Source organism: Bos indicus x Bos taurus, chromosome 14 (genome assembly GCF_003369695.1).
Source record: "Bos indicus x Bos taurus breed Angus x Brahman F1 hybrid chromosome 14, Bos_hybrid_MaternalHap_v2.0, whole genome shotgun sequence".
Lineage (NCBI taxonomy): Eukaryota > Metazoa > Chordata > Mammalia > Artiodactyla > Bovidae > Bos > Bos indicus x Bos taurus.
Genome location: NC_040089.1, coordinates 55,037,998 through 55,052,338, shown reverse-complemented (window position 1 = coordinate 55,052,338; position 14,341 = coordinate 55,037,998). Strand labels below are relative to the sequence as shown.

General features: G+C 44.6%; 2 protein-coding genes across 7 annotated transcripts in view; both read right to left on the bottom strand.

The window, feature by feature from the left end:
* SYBU (syntabulin) overlaps window positions 1-14,341 on the bottom strand; it is a 129,362-nt gene that overhangs the window by 78,582 nt on the left and 36,439 nt on the right. For 2 of the 6 annotated variants that reach the window (XM_027561293.1, XM_027561294.1), the window contains exons 1-2: window positions 5,953-6,033; window positions 4,001-4,205 (exon numbers count right to left, since the gene is read on the bottom strand). In XM_027561293.1, the coding sequence (XP_027417094.1) occupies window positions 4,001-4,205; window positions 5,953-5,976 (229 nt within the window). In that variant the 5' untranslated portion in view covers window positions 5,977-6,033. Of the gene's footprint in view, window positions 1-4,000; window positions 4,221-5,952; window positions 6,034-9,873; window positions 10,004-14,341 lie in introns of those variants that run through there. The other 4 variants (XM_027561296.1, XM_027561298.1, XM_027561297.1 and 1 more) reach the window with 4 other exon arrangements.
* LOC113904010 (collagen alpha-1(I) chain-like) overlaps window positions 11,690-14,341 on the bottom strand; it is a 48,020-nt gene continuing 45,368 nt past the window's right edge. Inside the window, exon 4 of the mRNA XM_027560649.1 lies at window positions 11,690-11,802. Coding sequence (XP_027416450.1) covers window positions 11,752-11,802 — 51 coding nt within the window. The 3' untranslated portion in view covers window positions 11,690-11,751. The remainder of the gene's footprint in view (window positions 11,803-14,341) is intronic.

Sequence of the window (14,341 nt, the reverse complement as noted above, 5' to 3'; positions counted from 1 at the left end):
ACCGAAGTTATTTCTGCAAACACCTTACTCAGAATTAGACTGCAAAGAATCAGTTTCTCAGATGCTGTCCGTTCGGCTGATTGATCTGGGACACGCTTTTTAATGGGTTAGGCCATACACTTGACTGTGTGCACATTAGAAACATGGAAATAACTCAGAGCAATCACTGGTCTCCCATAAAACCATCGGTGTGCTGTATGCATCATTTCCCCCACCTGCCATGTTTACAAGGCGCCCCAAGGAGAACTAGCCTAAAGCCCAGCAATCCATCTGCCTCCCAGTTGCACGGGGTAATTATTGCCTCAACTAAGCAAAGAGAACTGCGTGGCATGCTGCTGATCACGTCAGGTGACTGCTGTAAGTGACTGACTTACCCAGGTCATTAGAGTTCCTAATAGTGGCCGGAGTTGTGGCCACAATGACAAACACACAAACACAACGCCCTAACAACAACAACAAAAAGGCGGGGGGGTGGAGGGAGAGAAAAATGGACAGAGGCCTAGATTCAATGGGCCACACCCAGAACACAAATCACAGATGTGGGTTTTTGTCACTTCTCATGGGCATGTTAAAACAAGAAAATGGGGAGGGGGCAGGGAGAGGGAAGGAAGACAGGATGATTTTATGAGAAAACATTGGTTAAAAAAACTGACAAAAAATAAAAGAGAGGACATAAAAGCAGGGTTTTGTTTTTTTTTAACTTTTTAAACTGTACTTCCTTAGGTACTTTTTTTTAAAGAAAGCATTAGTCAACATTTTTTAAGAATGCAGTTTTTTCTTTGCCATACACACAAAAGAGGGCCTGGCCTCCAACACAATATAAACCTAACTGCGCCCACCTGAGGTCACAGTGACTAAGTTCAAATACAAACTGTAAGGAATAGACTCCTTTAACAGGAGGATGATGTCCAAGTGCAAAAACACACGTGCTGACGAAACGCACAAAGCATATGCATCTCTTCAGAGAAATTCTGCTAGTAAGAAGCCATTAAGAGAAGAGCTCTTTGGGGACACACCCCAAATGAATTGCAAAAGGTCACAGACAACTTCTTCCCTGTGAAATGAGATCAAGACAACAGACAAATTAGCATACAGAATCTCAAATCATTAAATGTTCCTTGTCAAGGCTCCCGTGGGAAGGAAAGGGAGAAGGCAGTGGAGAGAGAGAAGGAAGAAAGTAGGTAAAAAATGGACAGGTCACTCTGAAAATAGTGCAGGCTTTTAATTTCATAGATCAGCAAAATTAAAGGAAAAACGTGAGGGTGGAGGACATTTCAATATGGAGTTGTCATTTATTTTGCTGAAGTATAACTCCAACCACTGTCAGGATTTTTTGTTATAATACAAATGATAGGAAAGCCAGACTCTCAAAATAAAGGATAATCCTTTATAATAAGTAAATTTAACTTTATATAAACTCAATGAACTATTCTTTTAAAAACTGAGTATCTTAGGATATATGATGCTCTTCATAATTTACACAGCCTTTGATACAGATTTAGGGAAAGAATCTAGTTTGTAGTTTTAAAACTGTAATTTTCAAATTAAATTGCATTGTGATTGAGCAACAGCATTCTCTCCCATTTAACTACCAGATTGTAAGAATTCCTCTTTCTCGTTAGTAAAAGGTGATGATTTATAATAAAGAAAACAAACTAATGCAGAATGATCACAATAAAGTTAGGAAGTTATGGCAGTAACAGATATCTCTACATTATTTGAGTTTCACTGTAGCAATGGATGGTATTTTTACGATTTGCATGTACACAGTCATGTGCAGTCTCTCACTTAACTGCCATGATAATCAACATATTTTGTAGCTTCAGCGTTAAAGTGGCTGGATTAAAACCAGCTATTTCCCCCTGCTGGTTGGACGTGTTTTACATTCTCAACTTCACTGCCTGCAGCTTTAATACTCCCCATAGTACTAAACCCATTTATTTCTCATCCACCAACTGACCTCTGAAAGCATCATTCACGCCCCACCCCAAAGACCTTGCTCCTGTCAATTTTAGTCAGCACAGCACTCAAAAGCCATCATGGGGTTTTACCAGGGCTCTTAGGAGAGGAAAGTAAAGAATGACAAGGCACCAACCCAAACCTTGGGGAACTGCCAAGCAGGAAGATGAGACCCCAGAACAGAGAGAGTCTTATCTGCAGGCAGGATGCAAGACTGAAGATCAAAAGGTAGGTTTATAGACACCGGTCATTAGACGCTTGTGCCACTCAATTCTCAGCTAGTTAATGGCACAAGGATCAATATTTACTTTCGATTTTCATGTACAGCATTATGGCCTTAGTGGGAGACAGGGCTCCTGGGAAGAAGGGTTGATCCAGGAAATGGGTCTTGGAAAGAATGATTCATGGCTGAAATTAACAATTTTATCTGTTTGCCAAATATATTTTTTAAGATCTGTCTGGGGCTCTTTCTTTTGCTTTGACCAACTTTTTCTTTTTTGCTGGTAACACTGCTCATGCTAAAGTCAGTCAGAGAGAAGGTGATGATGTGGAGAGAATTTCAGGAATAAATGTAGAATTGAGTTACGCAAACAAAGCTGTGTGAGTATGAAATGATAGTCCCCTGGGTTCATCCGCATTCAGCAAGAGTGATTCCTGAGCTCGAAAAGGGACTGAAAGTAAACAGCATTACATTCTGCAAACACCACTTTGAGTTCCAGGAATTTTTACTGCTCCAGTAGTTTTCCTTTTGTTTTCTTTCTGGGAGAATGTCAAGCAAACCATCAGTGGGTCTCCATTTTACAGTGGATTCAGCAATAATCAGTTTTAAAATATAATATTTTCAAAATCAAACAGAGAATCTGAGGCATTATGGAGAAAAGGATTTAAAAATAGGCAGCACAGTATTTCTAATATACAACTTATGTACTGGGTGGAATTATTTTGTGAAAGTATATAATAAATCTAAAGCTACACTTTTAAAATCCCTGAAAATGTAATCACTGGTACTAACTACAATGGAATATTGTATCCTGCTTAATTAGGGCATTAATCATAGCACCTTGATTCATCTTTCCCTTTTCATGAATGTGTTAATCTTCAGATTACATTTTCTCTAAATAAATTCTAAGAATTATCCTTTGTGAAACATTCTTCATGAAACATAATATGGTCACTCCTTTAAATTTTACCCAAATTTCTAATGCTTCTCAAATAATATAAGTCTTTCTAGGTCACGTGCTTCAGTTTGTATGATAGAGATAATGCAGTACCTCTAGGAGGTAGGAAGGGATCTGTGCCCTTAACCAAATATGCTCACAGCTCTAAGGAAACTTTCTTAAACATGTATCAAAACTGACATATGTTCTCGCATTAAGAACCATCATTTCTCAAGCACCTCTGCAGGGCAGGCCCTGCGCTAGGAATACATTTAAGTATGTAGTCTCTTTCAACCTCTCAGCTACTCTACAAGGTAGGTATTATCAACCCATTTTATGGATGTAACAACTGAGGCTTAAGGAGGTTAAGAAACTTGCCCAAGGTCCAACACATTGTAGGGTTCATAGAAAGGCCAGGCCTGTAAGTTCAAAACCTGTCTTCTTTCCCTCTAAAATACAAGGTCAAGCCAGTACTGGGATATAAGCCACCTTGATCTTGACCTCATTCATTAGGACTTGCTTTATCTTTGGGGATTTCAGAAACAGAAGTACCCAGGCTTACAAAGATTGTTTGCATGAAATGTAAGCTACGTTTTCCAGATTTAGCCAAGAAATATATTTTACAGTCATATAAAAAGGAAGTTAAGATTTCATATAGAAAATTATCAACTAGAATAACATAAAAATGGGGATGAAATTCCATGGGGTTGAACCATTAGAAACTGCTGTATCCCTTGGTTACAAGAGTCAAAAAGATGCAGCCTCCTACTATTCATCCTAATAACAGACATCTGCTCAGAGACTGTAAGAGGCCCGCTCCAGGTCCACTCACAACGCACCCGCAGTGTACTCACTTCCTGCCTTCGTTCCCGTGGGTACCGTACCTGAGCAGAAGCTGTTGCTGCTCACGGTCCTTGCTGAGCGCCCAGAGCTGCTGGGGTTGAATTCTCTGCTCTCTTCCTCCGAGAAGGGAGACTCAGAGGCGGGGGACACCTTGTGCTGTTGCTGAGGCAGATGGGGCCGAAGAATCAAGCGGGGAATCCGGCTTCGGGCAATCTCCTTCTCATGATGCTGTACTCTCAGCTCCTTCTCCAAATCGGACATCAGAGAGAAAACAAAAGGACACTTGTTGCCCCCTCTGAACTCCAGTCTGCTCCTTCTGGGCTCAGTGTCTGCGGAGCCACATTTCTGAATATTAAATCTTCACAGAGCAGTCCTTGTTTCAGTAGCTAAAATCAGCTCCAAAACTCTTCTACTGAGCTAAGCCTTCTAATTTATTGAAGATCACACGCTGCAGCATGGATGTGTGTACACACACACACACACACAGACACACACACACACTTTCAGCTGCTAGCAGGAAGGCTATTCCTTTCTCACATGTCTAACTCACCTTGCCACTCTGGCTTTTCCTACCACATTCAAGCTTTCAGCTCTCTCAAAGGCTCTTTATAACTCACAGCACACTCTGATTATTACTCGATTTCCTCCAGACTTCCATTTTGCTTTCCCTGAATTAGCTGTGACAATTTGACTCCTGTTTTCCTGTCTCCTGACAAAGCAGACCCCTATACCTGAAACAGTTTCCCTAGATAGATCATGCAACCTTATCTTTCAAGTGCACCCCCTCTTCCGGCCAGGATTTTAATTATTCATTAATATCCTGGTACACAAGGCTTGTTGCCAACAGAAAAGCAAACAAAAATTCAATACCGGGTAAGATGGCTCCGCCTTTCTCATCATGTTTAGCTTTTGTTTTCCTTACAGGACACGCAGATGAAGACATTTTTTTCTCCCTGTCTCTCTCCTTCAAAACACAGCATCAAGTGCAGAGGGCTTTGAAAATGCCCCCAAAGCAGTATCTCAGCAATATTTTCCCATTTTTAAAGTGCTTTGCCAGCCATCATTTTGTTTAGTCTTTCCAACAACGGAGGCCACAGAGAGCACACTAATTTGCGTCCCTATTTACAGATGAGGAAACTGAAGCTAAAAGAGGCAGAGATGCTCAGCCAAGACTGCTGCACATTACCTAGAAGCAGAACGGGGGCCTGCAGTCCAGAGCTGGTCGGTCGGGGTCACCCCCACCCTCCCTTATTAAAATGGACTCCCAGGACGGGCTCTCTGCAGAAAAAAACCCACCGCTCCCTCCAACCTCTGCAACTGAAAAAGGGCTTTGGATTAGGTAACGAACACTATGTGGAAACATGACCTTCTGCTCATTTCCACGCGGCTTACCAGGAAGGGTCGCTGCCAAAGTAAACACCTCTGAGAGGCCTTCACAGTGCAGGAATTGAAGGGAAAGTCCCAGCCGCGGGTAACTCCCGAGGTCGCTCAGGCACCCGCCCTATCCAGGGGCGAGAGCCGCACCCAGCCTGCAATCTGTGCTGTCACCCAGCAGGTATCACACGCCAGCCGCTCCGCTGGGCACCAGGCGGACGCTGAACCAATGCTGGAGTCCTTATTTCTCAGTCACCAATATATCAAATCCTTTTTAGTCACATCACACACGGAGGACGACGATTGAGAACTAGATCCCCAATCTCCAATTTCAGGGAATGGGATTAACCCTTCGGAGTCCATCTTTTTAATCCTCAGTGTCAACCCTCCAAACACAGTACTGCCTCCCCATCTCCCGGGTCTCGGATCTCATCACCTGGGCGACAGTCCCCTGCCTTCTTATCGCGCTCGCCACCTCGTCGTCCCCGTCCACCGCAATCCTAAAGGTCACCCCTCCAGCTCTCACCTGATCCGCGTCCCTCCCCGCAGTGCCCACCTCTCCTCTCCCTCCGGCGCTCGCTGACACAGCCATCGAGCCCTTCGGATGTGCCCTCCTTACCTTGGTCTCCCGAAGGGGTCCCATCGCGCTGCCGCCTGCCGGCTCCTCGCGCCGCCGCTGCCGCCGTCCAGGAGGTGGCACCTGCGGGCACCGGGAGCGAGGAGACTACGCTAAGCCTGAGCGCGCCGCGGGCGGCGCTGCTGCGGGGCCGACGCGCCGCCGCCGCCGCTGGCGCTGGGCTCCGAGGGCGCGCCCCGCCGCCCCGCCCCGGCCGGACACGTGGTGCCACCGCAGCTGCCGTCGCACCTCCCTCTCCCCCGACCTCCCTCACCTGCCGGCCCCCGAGAAGGCTCCTCGGCGCGCTCCGCCCGCCCAACTTGGCCGCGGGCTCTCCTCCCAGATCCCCGCGCCTCTCCAGCTCTGCCGAGCCCGACCCTAAGAGGGGTCGCGGACAGAGGCTCGGAGCATCTTCAGCGCGGAGAAGCCCAACACCCCCTTTTGGGCACCTGGTATGGGGTTCGAAAGGGGTGCACGTGGCAGAGAAGAACCCAGAAGAGCTGTGACATCACGGAGAGCCAACCTGTACCAGGGGAAAGTTTTTGCCTGGCGGCCCCTCCCTGCCCTCCGGGTTTTCTGTCGGCGTCCAGCTTCCCGCACAATTACCTCCCCGGAGAGACGGGGTGGGTCGCCCCCCACCCGGACCCCCGGCAAGCCACTGCTGCAGGCCTGACACAGCATCTGGGTTCCAGGATCTCTGAGGCTGCGCTCCTCCTCGGGGGCTTTGCATCAGAAGGGCCTGGCGTTGGCGGCGCGGCACAGCCGCAGGGAGAGATCGGCTGGCTTGGGAAGCCGGGCTGCCCCCTCTTCAGCTCCGAACCACCGCCGCCCGCCCGCCGGGAGTGAGTGCCCGGCGCGCGGCTCTGGCGACGCCTCACTCGGGCTCAGAAAACCGGTTCAGGGCGGCACTCCTCTCGCTTCTCGAAGTGCCTATATGCCTAAAGTTCTTGACTTCTCTGAACTAAAAGTTTATGCTCGTTAAATTTGAGGGATAATACTAATAGCCTCGTCAAGTGTAGCTAGAAGGATTAAAAAAAACAGCTGTACCTACTGTTTGAACAGAACTTTCCAAAGGGCAGTGAAGTCTCCTCCAGCTCTTCCATTCAGTATTTGCTGCATCCTCTTACATGATAGAAAAAGCATTTGAGGAAGACAAATATGTTCAAAAAAAAGCTCTAAAACCTGTCCAACTGAGGACTTTGAATAGGGATCATCCATCGTGTGGGTCGTGGGCCTTGATTTATTACACTTCAGTTTGATAATGCAAGTCTGCATATAATAATTTAGAGGCCCTTTATTTCAGAATTGGCGAATATTATAAGTAGCAATGTGGATGGAGAACAGTCTGATTGTTACATCCAGTGTTCTAGGGAGGACGGGAGGACGATGGTCCTTAAAAGTCTGAAGGTCCGAACCTGAACCATCTTGTTTGTCCTCCAAAAAGCATTTTTTCTGAGTCTTCAACTTTCAAGTCTAGGAATGTACAGTGAGTCTAGAAAGAGCTTGAAATCAGAAGATTAGTGAAATCAATTTGCCTCCTCTATATCCATAAATAAGTTTTATTACATACATCTTCGTGTCTTTTCAATCTACTTAGCTCTCTTAAGCAGTGAAGTTGATAAGTCTTAAGATTTTTATTTTGTCAGGGAGAGGTGATTAATTCATACTTTTAAACAGCTCATAGCTATCTTAGATATGGGTTTCAGGAAAGTGACATTCCAGAACTCCTACAATTATGGGCCCAAATTATGAGCCCAAGGACATACACTGTCAGACAGTATCGAACTGTTAATGTCAAACTGTTAAGGTGTTTCTGAGGTCCCTCTTGAGAATTAAATCTGGGAGCATAAAAGCAGAAACACCCTCCACTGAGTTGTCCAAGTCAGAACTTCACATTCTTGACTTCTCCTTCCTATGACCCCCAAATAGCAGAAACCACAAATGATCTTCATGCTACCCTAGAAATAATGTCTTGGATCTGATTACTTCTAGCCTCTGTTTGACCGCATTATCTTCACTTAGAGACTAAACCACAAATGTCCTGGATTATTACAATAGTGGTCTAACTAAAGTTGTCTTCCTTCCAACCTTGCCTCTCAATTCCTCTCTTGCCAGTTTTGCAATTTTTCCACAAGGCCTTTCTAGCCATGCTTCTTTATTACAACTCATTAATGATTTCCCAGTTGTCCTCCAAGTAATACTCAAACTCCTGAATGTGGCATAAAGGCCTTTCCTGGTCTGGCTTTGTGTACGTCTCCCATCTCATTTCTCTCCACTGCTCTTCTGAGATCCTCCCTCCCCTCACCAATCCTGCCACCGCCACCCCTCCATCCACTGCCCCTGCCACTCCCCCTCCGCATACAAATGGACACCCCTCAAATTGTAGCACTTGCAGTTCTCAGGAAGTATCATGTTCTCTTTTCCCTCTAGACTACTGCACATAGTTGGTCCCTTTGTCTAGAGCATTTCTTGTACCCCACTACCCATCCTCCTCAACTCCTAAAGATACATTAAGTTTCATTTTAGAAACACCTTCTTCCAGGAAACCTCCCTTGATCTCCCCAAAAGACTCCCCTTACATACTTCCAGGACACCTGTATGCAATGCACCTGGGAAGAGCTGTTATGATTTTGTATCAGAATCCCCTACTTATTTGTCCGTCTTCACCAGGGATGTAGGCAGTGCCTAGTACAGGTCCTGACACCATGAGTGAGTGACAGTTGCTCAGTTGTGTCCAACTCTTTGTGACCCCATGGACTCTTGCCTGCCAGGCTCCTCTGTCCATGGAATTCTCCAGGCAAGAACACTGGAGTGGGTTACCATCTCCTTCTCCACCTGACACCGTAGGCACTCAGATTTAACAGTCAAATAAATGAATCATGAATGAGTGAATTCTCTAACCCCTTAAGGGGCCCAACAGTGCAAGATAAAGAACATAGATACAACTTCTGTTTAGAAAATGACTCAGATAAAGCTGCCTCCAATATGTCTTTGTATTTGATGATGGGGTGTGTGCCTTAAAAAAATCCAACATGTGTTCAGTGAAAGCCTTTTACTGCAGAAGTGCAGGCCTTGAGAGGCTGTGCTGTAGCCCTGTTGTCACCATAGCAACCCTGCTAAGGGAAAGGCTGGTGATTTAGTGTTCAAACGCCTCTTAGCTCTGTACTTTTGGAACCCAAGCCTGTTTTTATGCTGTTCTAAAAGGCAAGTTTTACAAATGCTAATATCTGTCTTGCCTTTAATTTCACTCAAGTGTTTCTCACGTCATTAAGAGAAGTGTCTTATAACATTAGGATCACACCATCAAAGAGAGATAATCTAATACAGTATAATATAGTCAGCTCTGATCTGCTCAAAAATATCCTCTACTTTAATACTTATTCTCTGGTTTTCGAATTTTGTGGCTTTTCCCTTAGAAATGACTAGAATGCTGATTTTTTTAGAAAGTAACTACTTCGAACATTGGAATTCTTCGAGATTATAAATAATACCCCTGCCCAGACCTAGGAAGAACAGGGGAGATAGGGTACGGCAGATTGGGAGACAAGGGATGTGTTTATGTAATTATGTCCCCACATCTAGGGTAAATTAATTGCTGTTTGGCTTATGTGAAATTTGTAATTAAATGATTCATGCCTTTCATGTGCACACAACTTTCTATTTTCAGAGCTCTCTCACATGTATAATCTTATTTGAGCCCCCCCAAAATCCTGTGATGTGCATGTCGTCAATCCCTGAAAACAGATAAGTCATAAAGGACAGGTTTTTCTTGACAGGAAGCCCCCAGACTGCAAACTTCACAGAAAAGACAATACAAATATACAAATGCACGGCCACAGAGAAAAAAAAAAAAAATCTGCACCATTCAACCAAGATACATCCCAGTCCCCCACATTCATTCGCTCACTCTGCCTCTCAGCTCACCTGCGAATGCTGGGGGCTCCCTCAGATTCAGTCAGGGCTGACAAAGCACCAGCTCCTAATCCTATCAGCGGTGTGAGCCAGTGCTGCCGTCTGTCTCAGTGACCCGATGTTGGGTGATCTGCACAGCAACAAGGAGCGGCTGACGTGCTTTATAACACGTCACGAAGAAAAGAAACTGCATTCTGGGGCATCCTGGGATTCTTCTTTTTTTTTTTTTTTGTGGTGGGGTGGAGACCCATATTTTTCTTAACCAGGGAGAGAGCTGCCTGCTTTCCCATAAGAGCATGTGTGAGTGATTCAACCCTCCTCTTCTCCTATGTGTTGTTGTTACTATATGGTTAAGGGATTTTGATGTTGTGAAACTGTAGTGGGTAGAATTCTGCGAGGTCACTCCCTGAGGAGGGGGTCCAGAGAGTATCTGAAGCAATCGGGGGAGTAGGTACCTGAGGCAAGACTGGCTGGAACATTCATCGGGTTCAGAGTGTGTCGATTATCTCTGCCCTACAAAGGAGTCTTCAGAGAGAGCTCTCAGAGGAAGAACAGGGATGAAGGGAAACTCCAGGTGGGGAGGCAGAGGTTGGGGGTTGGAGTCTCTGAAGGATGGTAAGGATCCAGTCTTCTGCTTGCCTGATGGGGCAGCAGACATGAGGTAATCCTCCCCAAAGCTGTCTGTTTGTGGCCTTTTGTTTGTGAGAATCGGGGACGATATTAGCCAAAGACACAGGTATGGTGATTGTATCGAACAAACTGGGGAAACACAGATGGACAAGTATGCTTATTGGGACAGTAGATTAGAATGATGGAGATTAAGATGCCCAGAAAGTATGAGTGTCAAGGATGCCACTCAGATAGGAGAAACTGAGCCTTGAGATGCTTCAAATGATGGGACAAGACAGGGAGATGTGTGAATCTCCAGACATCCAGAAAAGGCAGAGGAAGTTTTCTGTGAGGTCGACATAGGAAGGCCTAAATCCAGAGGCTGAATTCTGGGTCTTTCTTTCCAGGAGACCAAGGAAAACCAGACAGTGTGAGCAGGACTGGGCCTTTCAAAGCTGCATGAACTCACTGGGATTAGCTAGCTACCTAGAGAGATGAGGAGTGAAGGCTGAGATTCTCCTCAGACCTGGCAGGGGCAGAACAGGTCCCTCAGCTGAAAGGCTCTGACTCATTCAGCATCCACAGCAGTCTAGGCTTAGAAAAAAATGTCATAATCTGGACTCTCAGAAAGCAGGTCTGTGGTTAGATTTGTTACATTAAGATAAAAGAATCTTTTCTCCCTTGTATCATTTATTTCCATGAATTTGCTTTCCCTTCAGTTTTCTAGTAAATGTGCTTTTATATTTTTAACAGTAATTCTTCCTTTATTTCTGCTAAAAGATTGGAGGGAAAGAGGAAGGTTTCGAGATTGTCTCCTGGAAGGACCAGAGCGGTTTTGCAAAATGGAGCAGAGCGCCCCTAGAGGCCAACTACTATGATGGCAGCTACAGGAGCCCAGGGGAAACCTAGAAGCACCAGCTAGAGGCACTGCTGGTCGGGGGTGGAGGGATTACTTCTGCAGTTGTGGAGCTGAGGACACATTTGATTTCTGCTTTATTTCCACCTCCTAGGCCATTCCTGTGAACCATTTTCCTTTATCACCAGAAATTATGTGATCTAGTGAATAAATTTAGTCTTTGCTATGTAGCTGCCCTGGTGGCTCAGTGGTAAAGAACCTGCCCGCAATATAGGAGACCTGGGATGGACCCCTGGGTGGGGAAGATCCCCTGGAAAAGGAAATGGAAACCCACCCCAGTATTCTTGCCTGGAGAATTTCATGGACAGAGGAGCCTGGCAAGGTGCAGTCCACGGGGTCGCAAAGAGTCAGACATGACGTAGTGACTAAACAGCAGCGATGTAGTCGCAGCTCTTTTCCAATCCATGCAGAAAAGTCTGGAAGAAGATACACCCAGAATTTGGGAATCTGGTCTATGTTGTTTCACCTGCCCATGTTTCATCTGTCCTCTCTAACTCTTTCATCAGAGAGAAAAGAATGCTTTTAAAAATATAAATTTTAATGTTTATTTTTAAAGGTACTAAAACCACACAGTTAAAATTTTGACAAATAAAACAAAAATATTACTCATCATCTCATTGCCCCAACATCAATTATCCATATTCCTTCTGTTAGCATTTTTGTGTATTTGCTTTCAGGCTTATCTACTATGCATCAAAAATAGCACTGTTAAAATGAGAATATGATTCTAAGTGACATATGGCATTTTAGGCCTTCAACGCCATCATATCTGGCTATTTCTGGATGACTGTGGTAGGCTAATACCGACTGTTCTCTCATAAAATACCTTCTGTTTGCCTTCTGATTGGGCACCAGTCCTCTAAGATAGGATGCTTTCAGCTTGTTGACAAACAGCTGGGGCTGCTGCTGGAAGTTCAGAGCACAGGCCTGGCTTCCCAAGTCCCTGGTGTCAATTACACTAGCCAAAAGTTTCAGGAAGAGCTGGTGGGGGGAGAGTTAGCAAGTCCAGACTGGAGAAATGACTCCAAGTTGGTAGGTTGGTAGAAACACTGTGTCCCTTTCTATTCAAAAGTGTCAGTACTAGCTTGCCATAATGTGATGTTAATTCAAAGGAGAGCAGGAACATGAAATGAGGTTCCCAAAGTCTGAAAAAAGATTTGTGATGGAAAGATGCACTTTAATAAAGGACAAGAATTCTCAAGTCCTAGAGACCAGATTTGAGTCCTCTGCCTCTTTCTCACTGCATGACCTTAGACAAGTTTTTAACCCCTCTGGGACTCAGTAGGTAATAAACCTTTGTCTCATGTTAGTTAAAAAAAGAAGGAAGGAAGGAAGGAAAGAAGGAAGGAAGGAAGGAAAGAAGGACGATCAGGTTGCACCTGTTAGTGTTTCTGGACAAATTAACTTTTCTCATCCTCATTTTCTCACCTATAAGAGGACTTAATAACAATAATTTGTTCGTACTACTGTTGTAAGGGTCAGATAAGAATCCATGCAAAGTCTATCATTTATGTAGCACATGGTTGGGACTTCATAGATATATTCTCTCCCTCAGGACCAAACCATTCCAACGCTACTGGTGCCTCCTGCTTGATTTGCATGCTCATCCTAATGATTTTTATTTGAATGCCATTAAAGGAAAATGATAAATGTCCCCCAGATGACTTATGAGATACAAAGTGAGAAACAACTTTTCATTAGAAAAGAAGATGACAGGACTTTTCTTCCCAAAGGTGGCTGGGAAAGGTTAGAGCAGATGGCATGATAAATCGCCAGATATCTATCATGCATTCATTCATTCATTCACCCATCGATGTTTATTTTATTCCAATTCTGAGTCAGACACTAGTTTAGGCACTGGTTCAAGAGCATTCAAAAATGAACATGTTTCCTGTCCTCAAGTATCTCACAGCCTAGTTAACAGAGATATGGATACAGCCATCAGCTGTTACACTATTATTGTGTTAACACCATGAAAGATGACCGTCCCCAGGGCTTGCCAGCATGTGAATCAGACTGGACTCTGAGACTTCCGGGGGTGAATTTGGGGGGAATGAATAAGTTCTGTTGCAATTTTGGCTCCTTCAGAATTCCTTCCTCTTGCTCTCTCCTCTCTTCTTTCCACTCCCTTCCCCTCCCTCACTTTGTACACCTTCTACCTCCACCTTCTTTCCACTTTGAAAGACTTCTGCCGCCCTAATTGTTAATTCAATTATTTAAAAATTCAAGAACACCATGTTATACTGCCACCTATTGGTTCACTGGTAAATTTCTATTTTGATACCTCAAGTTTCTTTGGTTTGCAACAAAGTTGTCTTCATAAAACAAACCTTCATTTCGGTCAAGTTCAGTTGCTCAGTTGTGTCCGACTCTTTGCGACCCCATGAATCGCAGCACGCCAGGCCTCCCTGTCCATCACCAACTCCCAGAGTTCACTCAGACTCACGTCCATTGAGTCGGTGATGCCATCCAGCCATCTCATCCTCTGTCGTCCCCTTCTCTTCCTGCCCCCAATCCCTTCCAGCATGAGGGTCTTTTCCAATGAGTCAACTCTTCGCATTAGGTGGCCAAAATATTGGAGTTTCACCTTTAGCATCAGTCCTTCCAATGAACAGGAAGGACTGATCTCCTTTAGGATGGACTGGTTAGTAGTATTGCCTTTATTGAAACTTTGAGCGCTTTCAGAAAACTTTCATAGTTTAAGGCCACACTCAACTGAATGCCAATAAATAGAATCAATATTCAGTGGGTATAGGATAATACTCACTTTGTGGTTCAAAAGACAATAGTTCCAAGCTCCTTTCATCTCTTTATCTGCTGAGTCACTGTAGACAAGCAAGGTAAGTCATGGGCAGTCATATGGTCAAGTCATGTTCTGATAGTTCCTACCTTGTATATTCCAAGGTGTATTTTTGAAATTAATAGACTTTTTGAGCAGTTTCTTAGTCTACAGAA